This window comes from Lepidothrix coronata, unplaced genomic scaffold (genome assembly GCF_001604755.1).
Source record: "Lepidothrix coronata isolate B3197 unplaced genomic scaffold, Lepidothrix_coronata-1.0 Scaffold191, whole genome shotgun sequence".
In the NCBI taxonomy this organism is placed as follows: Eukaryota; Metazoa; Chordata; class Aves; order Passeriformes; family Pipridae; genus Lepidothrix; species Lepidothrix coronata.
In genome coordinates, this window is record NW_016690371.1 from 509,428 (window position 1) to 525,482 (window position 16,055).

Here is a 16,055-nt window from a genome sequence, read left to right on the forward strand (position 1 = left end):
AAAATACTTAGGACTTTTGGCTGCAGAAGCAAACCTTCCACACATAAAATTAACTGTAATCAATGTAGTAGTTTCTTTAGTCTGCAAACAATTACCATGTCCACTGTGCGTCAAAAACAGCAGCAAGAGGCTCCTCGACACAGGAATTGTCCTGTGGGCTTGCAACAAAACCCAACAACAATCTTCCTCTCCTTATCATCCAGGAAGTTAAATGCTTGTCCTGGCCTGAGGGTAGGAGCGGGCATTACTCTATTTTCCTTCCCTCAGTCTTTAATATTAGCCCCATATGTGCAGTAACTTGTCTTTGTAACCCTCCACTGTATTACATATTTCTGAAATAGTGGGAAGGGAAAAAAAAAAAAAAATCGGTACAGATGTTTTATTTGGGACAAGAGGCAGAACACTTTTAAAATGAAGGCTGATCCTTTTGGAAAGGAAGGAAATTTCTTCCAAAAGCAATTACTATCAATATAAGACGTTCTGGCCTGCAATAGCAAGGCAACAAACCAGAAAAAACCTGCAAAAAATCTAACAAAACCAAGCTGCTTACTCTCTACCACATATTCATCACCTAAAGTCTCATAGTATTACTTCTTTTTTTTTTCCCATTTCAGCTAGCATTGGGAATGCTAAATGCAACCACAAGTTTGACACGGAAGATAGACAGAAGCAGACTCTACTGCTTTTCAGTTCTGATGCCTCAACAGGTTGCCACTTTTTCAGAAAAATAAGTGACAACTCAGGGATCTCTCATTTTTGACAGCTTTACTGACCTTGAGATCTTGAACATCAGAATATGTGCTTGAGATTTATGCAATTTAAAGATTATCTGACTTTCAGAAAAATTTTTCACTCAGTCAAAAAAATGCCATCATATTTCAGAACAAAACATAGGACTAGGCTTTTCTGCCTTTGGCATTTTGTTTGGGGTTTTGTTTTTAAATAAAAGTAGCATATTTACTGATCATAACCAACTTGTAACTACAGGTTTGTATCAGGCATATCTGCTCTTTCCATTTCCTACATCTCCATGAAACGAAGTAGAGAATTTTTGTTGTTTGGGTTTTGTTTGTTGGTTGGTTTTGTTTGTTTTTAATAGAGGTTTAATAGGTAACTTTTCAGTCTGAGCAAGTTACCATTTTAAAAGAAATAAAACTAAAAAAGTACAATCATACTTTGTCCTGTTACCTCCTAAAGAAACCATGCTCTCCTCCAATACCCATAAACCATAAAGAGAGCAGAAGAAAGAAGAGGTGAGGGGAAACCAATACCTGTACTTGGTCACCGTTTTCTTCAGATCCACTTTGATTGTGAGATGTTCCCTCATACAGTTGACATCTGACACTTTCACATCTGAAACAGTATGACTCGAATCACACTGGCTATTGGAGGAATCTACGTTTTTCCTTAATTCCCCGTCCTTCCTTACTCTTTCATTCGGTTTGTTTTTAAAACATCTCGGCTCAACATCCGTTTTGGAAGAGTTAACACAAGCATCACAGCCCTTCTTTGAGCTATATTTAACAGGTACTTCGACGTGTCCTTCTTCAGTCCGCCTCGCTCTTCCACCACTAAAGTACTCTGACTCTTTGCTATTCCGGGCACCCTTAGAAGAACTGTATTTCTGGTCCTCCTGCTTCACGTACTTCTGAGCTCTATCACCTGGAAAAGGCTTTTCCCCCTCGGGATGCCTGCGCCGGTTGTGATTGTACTCATAGGCTATCTTTGGGACAGAACCCCCCACGTACTCCCTTTCAGCCGACCGGTGGGACCGGGCACCCGGGTATCTTTGCTCCTCCTTTTCTTGGCAGGGTGGAAAAGAACGTTCTTGCTTCCACTTGGAATTTCTTGCTACGTCTCCACAGTCATACCTCTCCATTTCCTTAGCCCTTTTAGACGTGTGCCCATATTCTCTGTAATCGTGATCTTCAGGATACCTGTGTTGACATAAAGCAATTTACACTTGCACTAGAGAAGAAAGCGAGAACTTATACGTGCAGAATGTTGGACAGCAGAATGCGTGGCAAGTTAACCCAAAATCCCTCACGCCAAGGTACAGATGTGCAGGGGCTCTTAAGAGGGAAACATTATCCTCTCATACTACAGCCAGCAATACGATTTACTTAAAAGACAAATACTTCACTACTACCAGTCGCCCATAATTAAACTACAAAGTGGTCAACGTGTTTCAAGGTGGATATCTTCAACTATAATGAAAACAGACTTTCACTTGAGGCTTTACACCACAATACCCAGGGTTTAATTATTTTATTCCTATACCTCTTCTGTAAAGAGCTCCTTGCCGTGAATTCATCAGAAACTCTTCTGGGTGACTGACCATACTTCTCTTCATGTAACCTCTGGTGCCTCAAGTCATCTTCATGCCATTTTCTTTCAAGTTTACATGAAGACCCTAATGGTCTGTGAAAAGGCTTCATTCCTTTTTCGTTTCCAGTGACTTTGTAGTGATCAAACACATATCTGTCCTCCATTTTGTGTTGGTAAAATGGACGATCGTGCTCTTTATAAGGTATTTCCGAGTATTTTGGTGGTAACTGGCATCTCCTATTGCTTTCAGTTCTTTCAGATGAATGTGTTCTGTAGGGCTTATGACTGTAAGCATCTTTCATGGGAATTCTTTTCAGGTTTGGTGAAGGTGACCTACGTTCATATATTCTCTGGTGGTTATTTCCATGAGGTGCAAACCTGGAATTGCCTTGTCCATATTTTTCATCTTCTGTTCTCCAAGGCATAGGCTTCTTTGGGTCCTTACGAAAGCTTTTATATTCACAGTCATAATTAATATGAGCATGCCTTTGCCTATGATGCTCTGGACTCCTAAATGCTGGAGATAAGGACCTAGAGCAAAAATAAAATCCACTTTCAGTAGTCCATAAAATTGAATCATCTTCTTAATGAGAACATCTATTCCCTAAGGAAGTAGAGTTTAGTACACAATTTCAATCAACTTGTAAAAAAAATTAAACCAAAGATATTCAAAGTGACATTTTCCAGGCTAAAGCAGCAAGCTTACTTTTACTCTGTTGAAAGATTTCATAGGAAAAATACCCACTCAAAATAGTAGTAAGTCAATCATTTCTGTCTCTTCAAAGTTTTTGATTTAAAACTTAAAATAATTTCACATATATGAAGTTTCCACTACATTGAAAACAACTGTTAAACGTATTTTCACACTTCTCAAGCATTTCCTTATATTTTTCAGTGCCAAGAGAAAAAAGAAGGAAAAACAGCATATTAAGAAATTTAAGAAGAGGAAAAATGCCTTTTCAGGTTTTCTTTGCATGTCAAAACAACCCCCAAAGCTTACTGAAGACATTATAAAATATTATATTTAAAATGTCATACAGGTAGGTTTTTTCCTACAGAAAAGACTGAATTTGAAGAAAATGCTTAGGTCTTTTTGAATAATTGTATGTACATGTTCACACATGTATACATATGCACTTCCACACTTACTGCAGCTTTTGCTATTAAAGATTCAATTGCACCACTGTGCTTTGCATTTTCACCTACACTTACAAAAACAAGGGCAACCTGTTAGGTTTTAGCCAAAACCTGCTTAAATAAAGAAAAAGCAGCACAAGCCATTAGCAAGAACCAGAAAGCAATCCCAGACATAACAGTTCTGCCTGTATTCAAGCATTCACTGCACTCTCTCAACACACTCTTTAATGAAAACATCAAAAAATGCAAGTAGGAAAAAAAAAATAAATATCAAGGCAGTCACTTCCTTTGTACACCTACTGCAAATGTACAGTTTGGCAGAACTGTTTGCTCCATTTCTGCAAATGAGTTCAGATTCAGAACCACAGATCTTCCTAAAAACATAATGGCTGACTTCCAATAGCACCCGTACTGCGGCTGCTGTCCCATGTTGGTCTGGTTATGGCTTGCATTTTAATGAGAGCTGGGGCATTCCTCCCTGCTCTTACTCAAAGGACATATTCACAACTATCAATCTAGTATAGACATGGATAGGGTTTCTCTTTTTAAAAAGAAAGAAGCTAATTAAAAAACCCACACATTTTTCTGTGTTATCCAAACTCTCCTTGTCTTGTTCATCACAACTTAGTCTCTTGTTCATCACAACTTAGACTGTTCCTAAAACCAGCAGAAAAGGACTTCTGAGCTCTCAAAAGCTTAAATTGTATCCAAGCCTCCTAGTTTTAGCACCTTGAATTTGCACTGCAAGCCTTAAAAATTAGGCAGGTAACTAACAGCATGAAGTAAGCTGGATGTTATTCTGGTGACAACATCAGTAACACATGCTACTAGGCTAATGTCCAAGGAGAAGGGCACTGACTCCCATGTTTCCAGTTTGTGTTATGCTGCAAGACATGTTTGACTCTGCTAAAGATCAGTTTGCAGCTGAGCCCCCAAACCTCAGATAGCTCAAAGTGTTTGAACCAAGAAGTTTTTAAAAAAAAAAAAAAAAAATTTTTTTTAGCAGTCCCTCCCCGTAAACCAAGAGCAAGTTACAGACATTTAAATGCACAAGGTAGTGCCTGAGTAAAAATAACCTTAAATAGTTTGGTGCTTCGATTTTGTGCTTAACGTAGTTCTAAATCCCAAAATATGGAAGGTGAACAAGGTTCTTGGCAGACTGCAAAAACTTACCACCTCCAGTTTAAAAAAAATCATCATAATGAAACAGTGAGCTGGGAAAAAATTGCAGAGGGTGTTCAGCTTGGAAAATAAATTATAATTTACAAAATATACTTTACAAATTGCAATTCAGCATGTAATATTCAGGTCCTATTTACAAATCCTTATAGAGCCCTACATTTCAGAACACAAGTTATGGGTATTTACCTTGGTTTCCATCGTGGTGATCTTGATCTAGATCTTGTCATCTTCTCTCACGTGCTTATGAGTTTCTTGAAGCTGTAAAAATGATATCATTTACTAGTCTGATTACAAATTGCAACAGGAACAGTTGTTTTTAACAAGCATAGTATTAGATTCTTCAAAGTTTGGGTGAGACATTTTTATGATGTTTTACTTAAAAGATAAACCTCTAATACCCATTTTAAGGCAAGTAGCTTTCTTTTCCTAACTGCTTATTTTATTTGCTTTATAAAGACTTACATATTTTATCATTGTTCCATTTTTCTTGCCATATATTCACCCTACTTTTAAATGTTAATAAACTCATAAGCAAGCTGCAGCAACTGAAAAATTGTTGTAGTTGTTAGTATGTGTTGAATGCTGTAGACGATAGAGGAGAAACAGCTTTAAAAATCAAATTTGTGAAAAAAAAAAATGTTTTTGCATCAAGTTATATTCTGAATTCCATATATATTGAATTTCAAATTTGTAATATACACCAATATTTTTACATGGTTACAGACCTCTTGTAAGCTTTAACTACTCCATCAAATCTTAACTGCTAGACTATCACATATTTCATCCAAATAAAACCAGATACAAAAGGTCACTTTTCATTTATAAACTTCACCTGCTAATAACCTACTACCTGGACACACATTTAAATATACTATGGATGCACTATGACAAAGTGCTGCTCTTGACTCCTGAAAGTAGCTCTGGGCATCCCTTCTCATAATAGCTACAGAAAAATGAGAAAAATATCAGTGTAATCTACCCTTTTAGGTCTTCTCTGCAAAAAGATATTAGGACCTTGGAAACAAGTGATGAAAGTATATACCAACTCACCAGTAATGCGACTGGTGAAGAAAAACGAAATCATTATTCATTATTGAGCAAATACAAAGGATTAAAGCAGAGTGAAATTATCGGCTAACTGGTTAAAAACTGGAATTTGGACCACATACTCATGCCTTCTAATTGCCACAAGATGCTGTAAAGGGCAGAAATATAAATAGACAGAAAAGCAGGTCCATCAACAGCTCTAAAATTAATGAACAACCAATCACTGGAAAATGAAGGAAAACGCCCAGGTCAATGTCACTCTCTAAGTGCTCTGGTATTTGCTGTAATTATTTGCTCAGACACTCATGGAGACAGAAAACTAGTCTGAGCTGGTCAAGTATGGCCTTCTTGATACTCCCAGTGTTCAAATAATTTCTTCAACTAAATCTTTTACCTGAAAAACTGAAATTGAAAAGGGGAGAAGCAAGCTTTAAGGCACTACCTGAAGTATTGTGCACCCAGGTCTGACCCAGTGCCTCACACATCCCGCCCACCCCATCCCACTAGCTGGTCAAATAAAGTATCACTCCTTGTTATATTTGATTTTTTTAGTATGAATAGCTCATGGCTGAAAAAACAGTACCTCAAGAGAAGAATGTACAGCATACTTCTGATGCCTACCCCACAGGTCGATGTTAGACAAGTCACCTCCTATATTTCAGAGTGATTCTAGAAAGTTCTCACTAAGCTGCACAATAAGCTAACCAGACCTTTATTTGCAAGACACACCATTAGCTTAGTCCTGAAGAAAAACCTCCGGAATTTATTTTTCAGAAATCTCAAAACTCTCCTGTGCACCACGAGGGTATTTGCTCCACAGTGAATCATTCCATGTGATAAAGCACAAAGTTGTAAGCGTTGCAAGGGATAGTGAAGCAAATAAAAATCCAATCCCAAAGTACCACAAGGACAAAATACAGTATTTGTTCCCTGGACAAAATACTTGTTCCCTGAACTTTGAATTATGAAGTTATCCCTGCCTCATAGATCCTAAAGGCATATATCTGAGGACTGCATAGCATGAATTAACTTCAGGCCCTTTACTTACTTGAACATCATGCTGACCAAAGTTAAATATGATGCTCCAATGCCAGTATTCATTAAGTATTATTTTTCCAAGAAAAGTAATACTGTGACAAAAATGCTTGCCTGTTTTTCACCCATAAAAACACACCTTACAAAACAGAATAGTATTTCAGAAACCAAAACCCACACTCCCTGGTTAACACATTTCAAAACATGGTGTGTGTCCTGCAAGCTTCAAAGATTCACTACTACCCTCTCTTCTAGTAAACTTTTAAAGATGACAGTGTTTTAAGTGCTGATCAAATTATTTCCTTATATCTTCCCTTCAGTTTTGAACTTTATTCTTCATTTTCAAGTGAATGAAAAGACAAAAGCACCATTAAACCCCACCCAACCATTGGTACAGAACCTGATCTGCCAGACTGATCCAGGTAGAAACTGAACATACATAAGCAGCAATTCCTTATTCTTTCGAGACTGGCTAAACAATTGTACCCAAAAGCGTGAGAAGTACTGTGACAGCATGTCCTAGATCTTGCCTTAGGATAAGGAGGACTGCTGTAATTTCCAATGAAGACACTCCTTCTGTTTAATGGAAAGAAGTGTTCATCTGTTTCAATGCACCTCCTCAAAAATGACCCACACAGTATGATTTCCTCACAGAGAAACACACCATACAAAGGCAGCAGACACTCGACCCCAACCAAGACTCCCCACGTAACACCAGAATCACAAATTAATCTATACAGAATTTGTACACCCATTGCTAAATCCAGGTTTAAATCACCTCAACTAGACCAGCAATATGGTTCCATACCAAAAGCAAGGTTTTTATAGGATACTATTGGGTAGCAAGCCTGTCTATAGCAGAATTACTTGAATTAAGTGAAGGCCCTACAGTTTCTGAGTCAGCATCCAGGTGCTTCTGAAAAGCCAGGTCATGTTGGACCAGAGATGCCAGGACCTGGCTGCTCTGGGCTCTGAATTTCTTCAAGACCTTCTGCTGTGCTTTGTGAGATGCTGTCACTATGAAAACATGAAGAACTATTTTTTTTAACTAAAAAGCATTATTAAGTTCATAGTGCTGCTTGTGTTTGCTGTGTTACAACAATAAGTGACTTATTGGAGGAGTTATCAGTAACTGTGCTTAGACAGTTTTTAAATATTAATGGGAATCCCACCTTTTAGTTTCTTTCCCTTGACTTTTGGAATTGATATCAGACAACTTCCCTCTCAGGAGAAATGGCCTCAAGCCTGCTGTCAGCTCTCTTTGATTCCATCCTTGAAAGATCAGTGCTTTGAAAAGAACAAAATTCTTGTAGTATATATCTACTACAAACCTGAAAGGAGTATCTTGAGACAAGGAACTCAAAACCAACTGTATGAAATGCGCCAACTTGAACACATGTTCTTTCAGAAAGCCTATAAATTTTTACCAAGGTGCTCTCCTGAAAGAACAATCTTCAACCTCCTTGACATTCTCCAGCAGAAACACAAGAAATCACAAGTGACTAAATGACTGCAGTCATCTAGCTGAACAGAGGGGAACTGGAGCTCTTCTTAATGCAAAGAGCCCCACATCAGCAAGCCTCAAAGAGCTAAAACCCTGCAGATACACCACAGACACAGTAGAAGCAGTTAACTCTCCTGTAAAAACTTATAAATGTACAGACTGCTTTACATGCCTTTTTGATGCCTTCTATCATCTACAACAGATCATGGAAGAAACTCTATTTAGGACACACAGAGGGCAGATCAATACCAACAGTGCTCATCACCAGGGAGCTGCTGTTCAATGCCATTTCACCTCCAGTGAAGGGACATGTTATTCCTCACCCCTCTGGGAGGGATTGCCCGGCCACCATTGCCACTGACTCGCAAACCCTTTAGAGGAGAGGGATAAGCAAGTCTCTCATAAGCTGGGTCCCACAGCTGACAGGAAGACAGACACCGACTCTTGGTGAAAAAACTACCCACCTCACTATTCTCTCACTTTGCCCAAATAGATAAGGAGCAGCTCCAAGCTTTCCATTGACTGTCTTCTAGGCAGGGATCAATCGGAAGCTGCAAGGGACACGCCAAAGTCTATTGCTGTAGTGTCTGTCAAGAAAGAAAAAACAGAAATTGATACTCAATATCAGGACAACCAAGTCTTTGACAGAAATACAGTCAAAACCCCAGCTGCAATCCAAAAAAAAAAGGAAATACCTTAAAGTCTGCAATTCAGAAAGCCATTTACACTGTCATTAAGTGAAAACCGTAGAAGTGGCAACTTCTCCATTAGGTAGGTTATAATACCTGATGCAAAGGCTGTCCCAGCAGCGCCCACCCCAGACATTATCCAAGCAGAACACAAGCCTGGCATGTTCTTGCCTATTCAGCTTCCAGGTAAACCTTATAATCTCCAACAGCAAATGCCCAGGAAAGAGTACAAAACCAGAGAAATACCTCCCAACCTACCAGTCTCAATGTTTCTCAACCTGCAACAGGACTTTTAAAAAGTCAAGGCTTCTCAGACTGGCTTCAGTACCATAACCACAGGCAGAGGTTTCCAGTGCTGTGCTAGGCCATGCATACACCCATTTCTCCATGAGCTTTCCACTAAACACCTTTGATCTCAAAACCACAGCTCCCAAATGGCACCTGCATCCACCAACCCCAACCCTCCAGGGGCTGGAGAAAGGATGTCACCAGCTGTGCAGCACAAGCCTGGCCCGTGCTCCAACATCGCTGCACCAGCACCACAGAGGTGCCTGGAGCCCAGTTACAGCTCTGCCAGCACATGGAGGTGACTCCCATCTCAAGGCACATCACCTGAGGGAAGGACATATGTGACAAGTTTGAAAACTATGAGCTAGAATAGCTGTTTAAGTCAAGGACACACACTCAGCTGAGGCAAATGAAATTCAGCTGAGGGATTTCTAAACCATTCCCTCTTTTAGACAACACAGCAAGTAGAAGATCAATGCAAGTGACTGAGATCCAAATTTCCATCCTCAGTTTTCTTATAGCTCTCCTATATTCAACAACTGCTCTTTTTGATTACAGATCCCTCCTCCTGGACTTTTATCACTCTCAGAGCACCTTCCACATCTCTAAGGTTATGTTTTTAATCTCCACAATATTTTGTAGCAGGACTGGTAGCACCACCCCCAGGCCACTGCTGTCTCACAGCCTAAATCCTCACCACGAACACTACCAAGGAGATGATCCCTTTTTTTTTTTTTTAAACCACTTTCATTTTTCCTTTTCAGTGCCATGCCATATTTATCAGATTTCCAGACCTGGCCCACAGCACCTCCCCAGACAGCTGTGGCAGAGCAGCTGGGAATGGTGTGCAACCATGGCAGGAGGCAGCACCCCGAGTCCACACTACTGCCCAATGTGTCACAACCCAAGGACTGCAGCGAGCTCCAATGCTCCAGTTTGTCTGCCGAGACACTTGGCCTCCCCAGCACCAGAAGCATCCCTCCAATCTACCAAAACCACACCACTCCTTCTCAGCTTTGTCATTTTTCTTTGGCACAAGCCAGGGAAGGCAGGCTTTATACAGCTTGTATCCTAGTGCCAAGGATTGTTAACAGACAACCAAGCCTCACATTAGAAAGGTAACTGTGCCATGCAGGGGCAGCATGTGGGAATCACTCTCTTCTGCTCGCTACACAAAATGGATAAGAGATATAAAAATTATTGACAGTAGGATGAAGACCTACGACAGAAAGTACAGGCTTAGCTGAAGCATACAGAATTTCCTGATGGACCATTAAACAAATTTTAAGTTATTCCTTGGAATACATAGAAAGTATTCCCCCGTGCCTGCATATTTGAGCAAAAGAATAAAAATAACTAAGTCTACTGAACGTGTAACTTCTCAGCGTGTTCTCATTTAAAAGCAACCCGTTTAATGACACTAGTTAGCAAGCGATGCCTCACCTTTGCAGAAAAACAGATTACAATGCCAACTTGGAAGGACTAAGCAGGATAAATCTGTGTCACATAATAAGTGAAGTATTACACTCTCAAATAAACGTTTTTTTTTTACACAAAGAAAGCACAACCCATACATATATTATTGAGCCATTTCTATAACTTGTTGAATTAGGGGCCTTTAACACCTGTCCACTACAGTGTCAAATGTCACAGCACCATCCCCAGCCACTTCTGCCTACCACTTTCTAAGGGGACACCAGAAGCATGTCATAGTCCCAGAGACAAACCACCACAACTTCCTGCCTACCGAAAGCTCTCCGACACATACAAACCATGATGAAAACCTTTGCTTTTTCACCTTAGGTCAAAAAACCACTGGGAAACTAAAATAAGACCCTTATTTTTTCAGAATCAGAGATGCCACACAGCAACATTACCAGGAGGCTGGGAAGCCCAGGCTGCCTTCTCCAGTCACATCAGAGAAATGCACCCTTGCTGGAAGACTCCCAACATGTTTCCTCCCTTCCCTGTAGACAGCGAGTGCCTGATGCCACCTGAGAGGAAAAGCAAACCTAACTCTGTGCAACCACATCGCTCACCAGCTTGCTGCAACACCAACCCAGCCTCTGTCACCTCCTTGTGAACACCCACAAGCCAAGACTCCACCGAAATCAAGCCCATCTCATCCCAGCGCAGGCGGATGGAGAGTTGGTTTGATCACTCTTACAAAAGCAGTGGCAGAAATACCAGTTATTTTGCTGAAGGCAGATGTGGAGGAGTACATGGACACTCAAGACTGACAGCTGTTTATCAGGATAACAGGGTGTGCCTCTAGAGGAAGTTAGTTAATTCAGTTCACCTCATCAACACCAGTAGTAGGAAAAAAATGAAAAGGGAAAAATCCTCATAGCTTCTGATAAATCTTTCAGAGTATAAATATGAAAATAAGGGGAAAGACTTAGTCATCTGTGTTCTCTGCACCTCTCTACCCAGCCCCGTGTCAGGCTGCCACAACATAACATCCATCAGCAGAGATCCTTCCATGCCTTTTGCATATTTCTTCCCCTCCCTTCCTGGCATTCCCTTCCATACTCTTCCTCCAGCCATCCACACCCAACAAGACTTTCATGAAACATTCACTTTTCCTTGAGGCCCACAAACACGCAAGGTAAGCAGCTAATTAAAATCTCCCAGCAATTTGAGTAGCCTTTGTTTTAAACCCTTGTAAATCAGGAACCTAAACTATATTTAAAAGTGACTTGAGGCATTTAAGAATGGCAGTAAAAATTAGGTATTGCTGTCCTGGATGGAGTTGAGCCAAGTGAATAGACTGCTATCACTGATTCCTCATGAGACACTACTGCACCCCAGAGCTGCATGAAAAACTGTGCATAATGAACTAAACCAATCAAAGAAGTATAAAAAAAACACTGACTTGGACAAATCAGCACCAAGTCATCTTGCTTTGAGCTGACTCAGTCCTGAAAATATATTAAGCTAAACCAAAGAAATTGAGATGTAACTGGTATACGAAACCTGTACTGTGTAAAGTCTTTACAATGACTTTAACTGGCATAAATCCGCGTGTGACAACATATAAATTACTGGGAACAGAGACTGCTGGTATTTATGCCTTGCTCACCTCTGAGGTGTCCTTACAGAACAGCGAGCAGCGACCTCCGCTCTGCGGTGCTGCCGGCCCTGAGAGTTCGCACCACACGGCTGTTCTGGAACAGTCACGACACGGGGGCACGGCCGACAGACCCGTGGCGACTTGTCGCCCCTGCCCTGCCCTGCGCTTTGTTCCTGCCCTCCCAAATCTCGCTGAAGGCACCGCACCACGAACACACGGGTCTGTGCACAGGGAGGCGCGGTCCGGGTGCCGCTGCCCCGGCAGACCCAAAATGGGAGCAGCACAACCCCCGCCGACCTCCAGCCCCGCAGCAACACTCCCAACGGGCAGCTCCTCCCGGGGGGAACCTCCCCCCCGCCGCCTCCCCGGAACTGGCCCTCGGTGGGCGCGGCGGGGGGGAGGGAGCCCCGCGGACCCCGGCCCGGCGGAGCCCCCGGGGCGGCTCGGCCCGCCCGCTCCCCCCGCCCGCCGGGGCCGGGACTGGGGCCAGGGCCCGGCCCGGGCCGGTGCGGCGCTGACAGGGACAATGCCCGCGGCCGCCCCGGCCCCGGCTCCCCCTGACCGCGGCACCGGCCCCCCGCCCCCTGGCCGGGCCTCACACCAGGGCCCACCGCGGCCGCGGGGCCGGTGCCCGCACTCACCGCCTGCGGGGCCGCTCCCGCCGCTGCTCCGGCCGCCGCCGCTCCGCCCCGAGCAGGTGCCTGGCGAGCAGCGGGGCGGGTCCCGACAGCCGCACGGCCGCGGCTGCTCCGCACGGGCGCGGCGGAGAGAAAGGGCGGGCGGGGGGCGGGCGGCCCGGAAGGGGCGGGGCGGGCGGGGCCGGGCGGCGGCGGCTCCGGCACCGCCCCCCGACCGCCCCTCGCGGGCCGGGGCCGCCCCCGGGGCCCCCCGGGCCGGGCTTTGCTGCTGCTCTTCGAGGCTGACCCGGGGACCCACGTTCCCGGCCCCGGCAGAGGACGGGGAGCCCTGGTGCTTCCCGGGGTATTGAGCTCCGAGCAGCCACGCGGCTGGAACGCCCCGTGGTAAGCAGAGCCCTCCCGTGACACCGAGGGCCAACCGTGTCCTGGGGGGCATCGGGCACAGCATCGCCAGCCGGTCGAGGGAGGGGATTGTCCCCGCTCTGCTCTGCACTGGGGCGGCCTCACCTTGAATACTGTGTGCAGTATTGAGCTATTAGAGAGCAGCCAGAGGAGGGCAACAGAGATGGTGAAGGGTCTAGAGGGGAAACCGTTTGAGGAACGGCTGAGATCACTTGTCTTATTCAGCCTGGACGAAACCTCATCATGGTCTACAGCTTCCTCGTGAGGGGAAGAGGAGAGGCAGACACTGATCTCTTCTCTGTCGTGACCAGTGACAGGACCCGAGGGAATGACCTGAAGTTGTGTCAGGAGAGGTTTGAGTTGGATATTAGAAAAAGGTTCTTCCCCCAGAGGGTGTTTGGGCACTGGAACAGGCTCCCCAGGGAAGTGGTCACAGCACCAAGCCTGACAGAGTTCAATGAGAATTTGGACAATGCTCTGAGGCACATGATGTGATTCTCGGGGATGGTCCCGTGCAGGGCTAACGGTGGGACTCGATGATCCTCGTGGGTCCCTTCCAATTCAGAATATTCTGTATTTCTGTGACACTTCCCACCACCCCTCTAGCCCAGGGAGTGGCTGCTGGCTCCTGGATGGGGCCGGGTGTGGCTGGAGCAGGGCAGGCCCAAAGTGCTGGTGGTTGCTGGGGACACCCAGCAACCTGGCTCTTTTGCTGCTCTTGGCTGTACCGTAGTGGGTCGGGCAGGAAAGGCTGGACCAAAGCTTCCCTGAGGCTGGATGGGCTCAACTCCACAGCTGAACCCATCCCAGGTGAGGTGAGCATGGCTCTCTTGTCCCATGGTGTGAGGGTCATGAGAGTGTAGGTGGTGAGCTGTAGGTGGTGCTCACCGAGGCTCTTAGCAAGTTCCTGGAGTTCCTGTCAGAGCGTGCACTGCAGGATGGCAGCGCTCTCCTTCCCTAGGAGATGGGATTCATTCCCTCGATTGCCAGTCCTGATAGCCAGCAGGCCCAACAGGTTTGGCGTGAGTTTTTCCTTCAGGAGCTGTAAACAGCAGGGTCACACACTGACACAAACTGAAGTCCTTTGGAAACAGAGTATCTTTTTATGGCAGAAAAACACCCAGAAAAAGATCACGCAAACTGGTGCTATCTAGATTACACTGGCATCCAAGGCTGTTGGTCAGGGATCATGAATACTCTTTGGAGCACTGTCAGCTCAGCTCATTAATATAAATTTGATTCAGCTCAGATGCAGACACACACTTTTGGTTTAGCCGAAGCACAGAACTGATGATGGTTTTGCATTTTTACAGTAGCTGCAGGAAGATGGGTGATACCTGATATGGTATCATTACAGAGCCTAGGCAGGCCATATCTGATCTGGTGTAAAGTTAGCCTGTCAACATTTTTTTTGTAAACAAATTAATTTAAGCCCAAAAAAGAGGCAGAGTCAGCACTGTTTTACACAGCCTTGACATTTTTGATCCAGCTCAGAGTCATAGTGCTACATTTACTCTGTCATCAAACCATGGCCTAATAGGGTGAAGTTATATTCACTGGATAAAAGTGGAGAGGAAGGGCTGCTTACTCTTGGCATCATAATTAGTCCTCTTCAAAGGGATGGTCTCAGTTTCCTTACAGTCCCCGTACCAGTGTGGACTGCTGATTTTGGCTATCCTTTTGGACTTTTAGCTGCTGACATCTTCCTCCCTCCTTTTATAGGACTGATCTTTTAGCAGAGCATTATCTTCAGTTCTCTATCTTCTCAACCCTGGCCCTGTTGCTGTAGGTGGGACTAAGGGATCCCTCATCACAGCCATCAGTCTGGTTGCTGTCTTTGTCTGCAGGATCCTGCTCGGTTCTTTGTGGACTAGCTCAAACACAAGGAACCCCACACAATGTCTGTATAAAATAATTTCCTGCATTCACCAAAACACTTTGAAATTCTCTTAGGAAAAACATTTAGAAGTATTTTTAAATTTAGTCGTACTGTTTTTCCAATTAAAAGGCACTGCAAAAGACTTACTGAACTGTAGGGCATAGACATACAGTGTCAAGCTGCACTAAACAACACTTGCTTCCTCTTTGCTATGTTGGCATTTTTGTCATTAGACACTTGGGATGAGAACTGGGCTCAGTGAACTTTAGATAGAGATAGTGAGACTGAAGCAGACAAATGCTGTTAATCTGCACTTTCCCAAAGAAACTTGGTCCAGCCTGGGAGGCTCAGCCACATAACATGCAGTACCAGTTTGGCACAGCTCTCACAATACGTGGGATAATCACTGTATAGGCAGCCACACTTTCATTCTCAAGATTCAGAAAGTCAAACTAACAGTAGAAGAAGTTTGGTTTTATTACCTACTTCAGCTGGAGTAGTGGCTTGCCTGATCTCTGCACATGGGGGGCTACTGCTGCCCTGAAACTTGAAGCAAAAACTGGTCCAAAGCACGAAGTACAGACAACGAGCCTCTATGTATATAGGATAAACTTCTACATTACATAAATGAAGAATTATCAAATTTCATTATTGACCTCTGTACTTGAAGTTGCCTCAGATGGTCTTGATCCAACATACATTTATTCTGATGGATAGCAGGATGGATACTATCCTGATGGATATTAAGGACACAAGGATCTCAGTGGTTGTGACCATGTAGTGTAAGAAAACAACAACTTAAGCACACTTTACAAGTGAAATTAATATTCAAATCAGTGCCTGTTAGTAGCTC

The 16,055-nt window shown here is 43.7% G+C and overlaps 1 protein-coding gene across 7 annotated transcripts in view; it reads right to left on the reverse strand.

The window, feature by feature from the left end:
• CUNHXorf23 (chromosome unknown CXorf23 homolog) overlaps positions 1–13,448 on the reverse strand; it is a 33,684-nt gene extending 20,236 nt beyond the window's left edge. For 4 of the 7 annotated variants that reach the window (XR_001877515.1, XM_017831457.1, XM_017831458.1 and 1 more), the window contains exons 1-5: positions 12,925–13,026; positions 8,698–8,820; positions 4,834–4,905; positions 2,281–2,859; positions 1,272–1,937 (exon numbers count right to left, since the gene is read on the reverse strand). Coding sequence is in view for 6 of the 7 variants with exons in the window: in XM_017831457.1 (XP_017686946.1) it covers positions 1,272–1,937; positions 2,281–2,859; positions 4,834–4,874 (1,286 nt within the window). In the remaining variant the exon portion in view is untranslated. Of the gene's footprint in view, positions 1–1,271; positions 1,938–2,280; positions 2,860–4,833; positions 4,906–8,697; positions 8,821–11,087; positions 11,108–12,292; positions 12,402–12,924; positions 13,027–13,428 lie in introns of those variants that run through there. The other 3 variants (XM_017831456.1, XM_017831453.1, XM_017831454.1) reach the window with 3 other exon arrangements.
• Between the last annotated feature and the right edge of the window lie 2,607 nt (positions 13,449–16,055).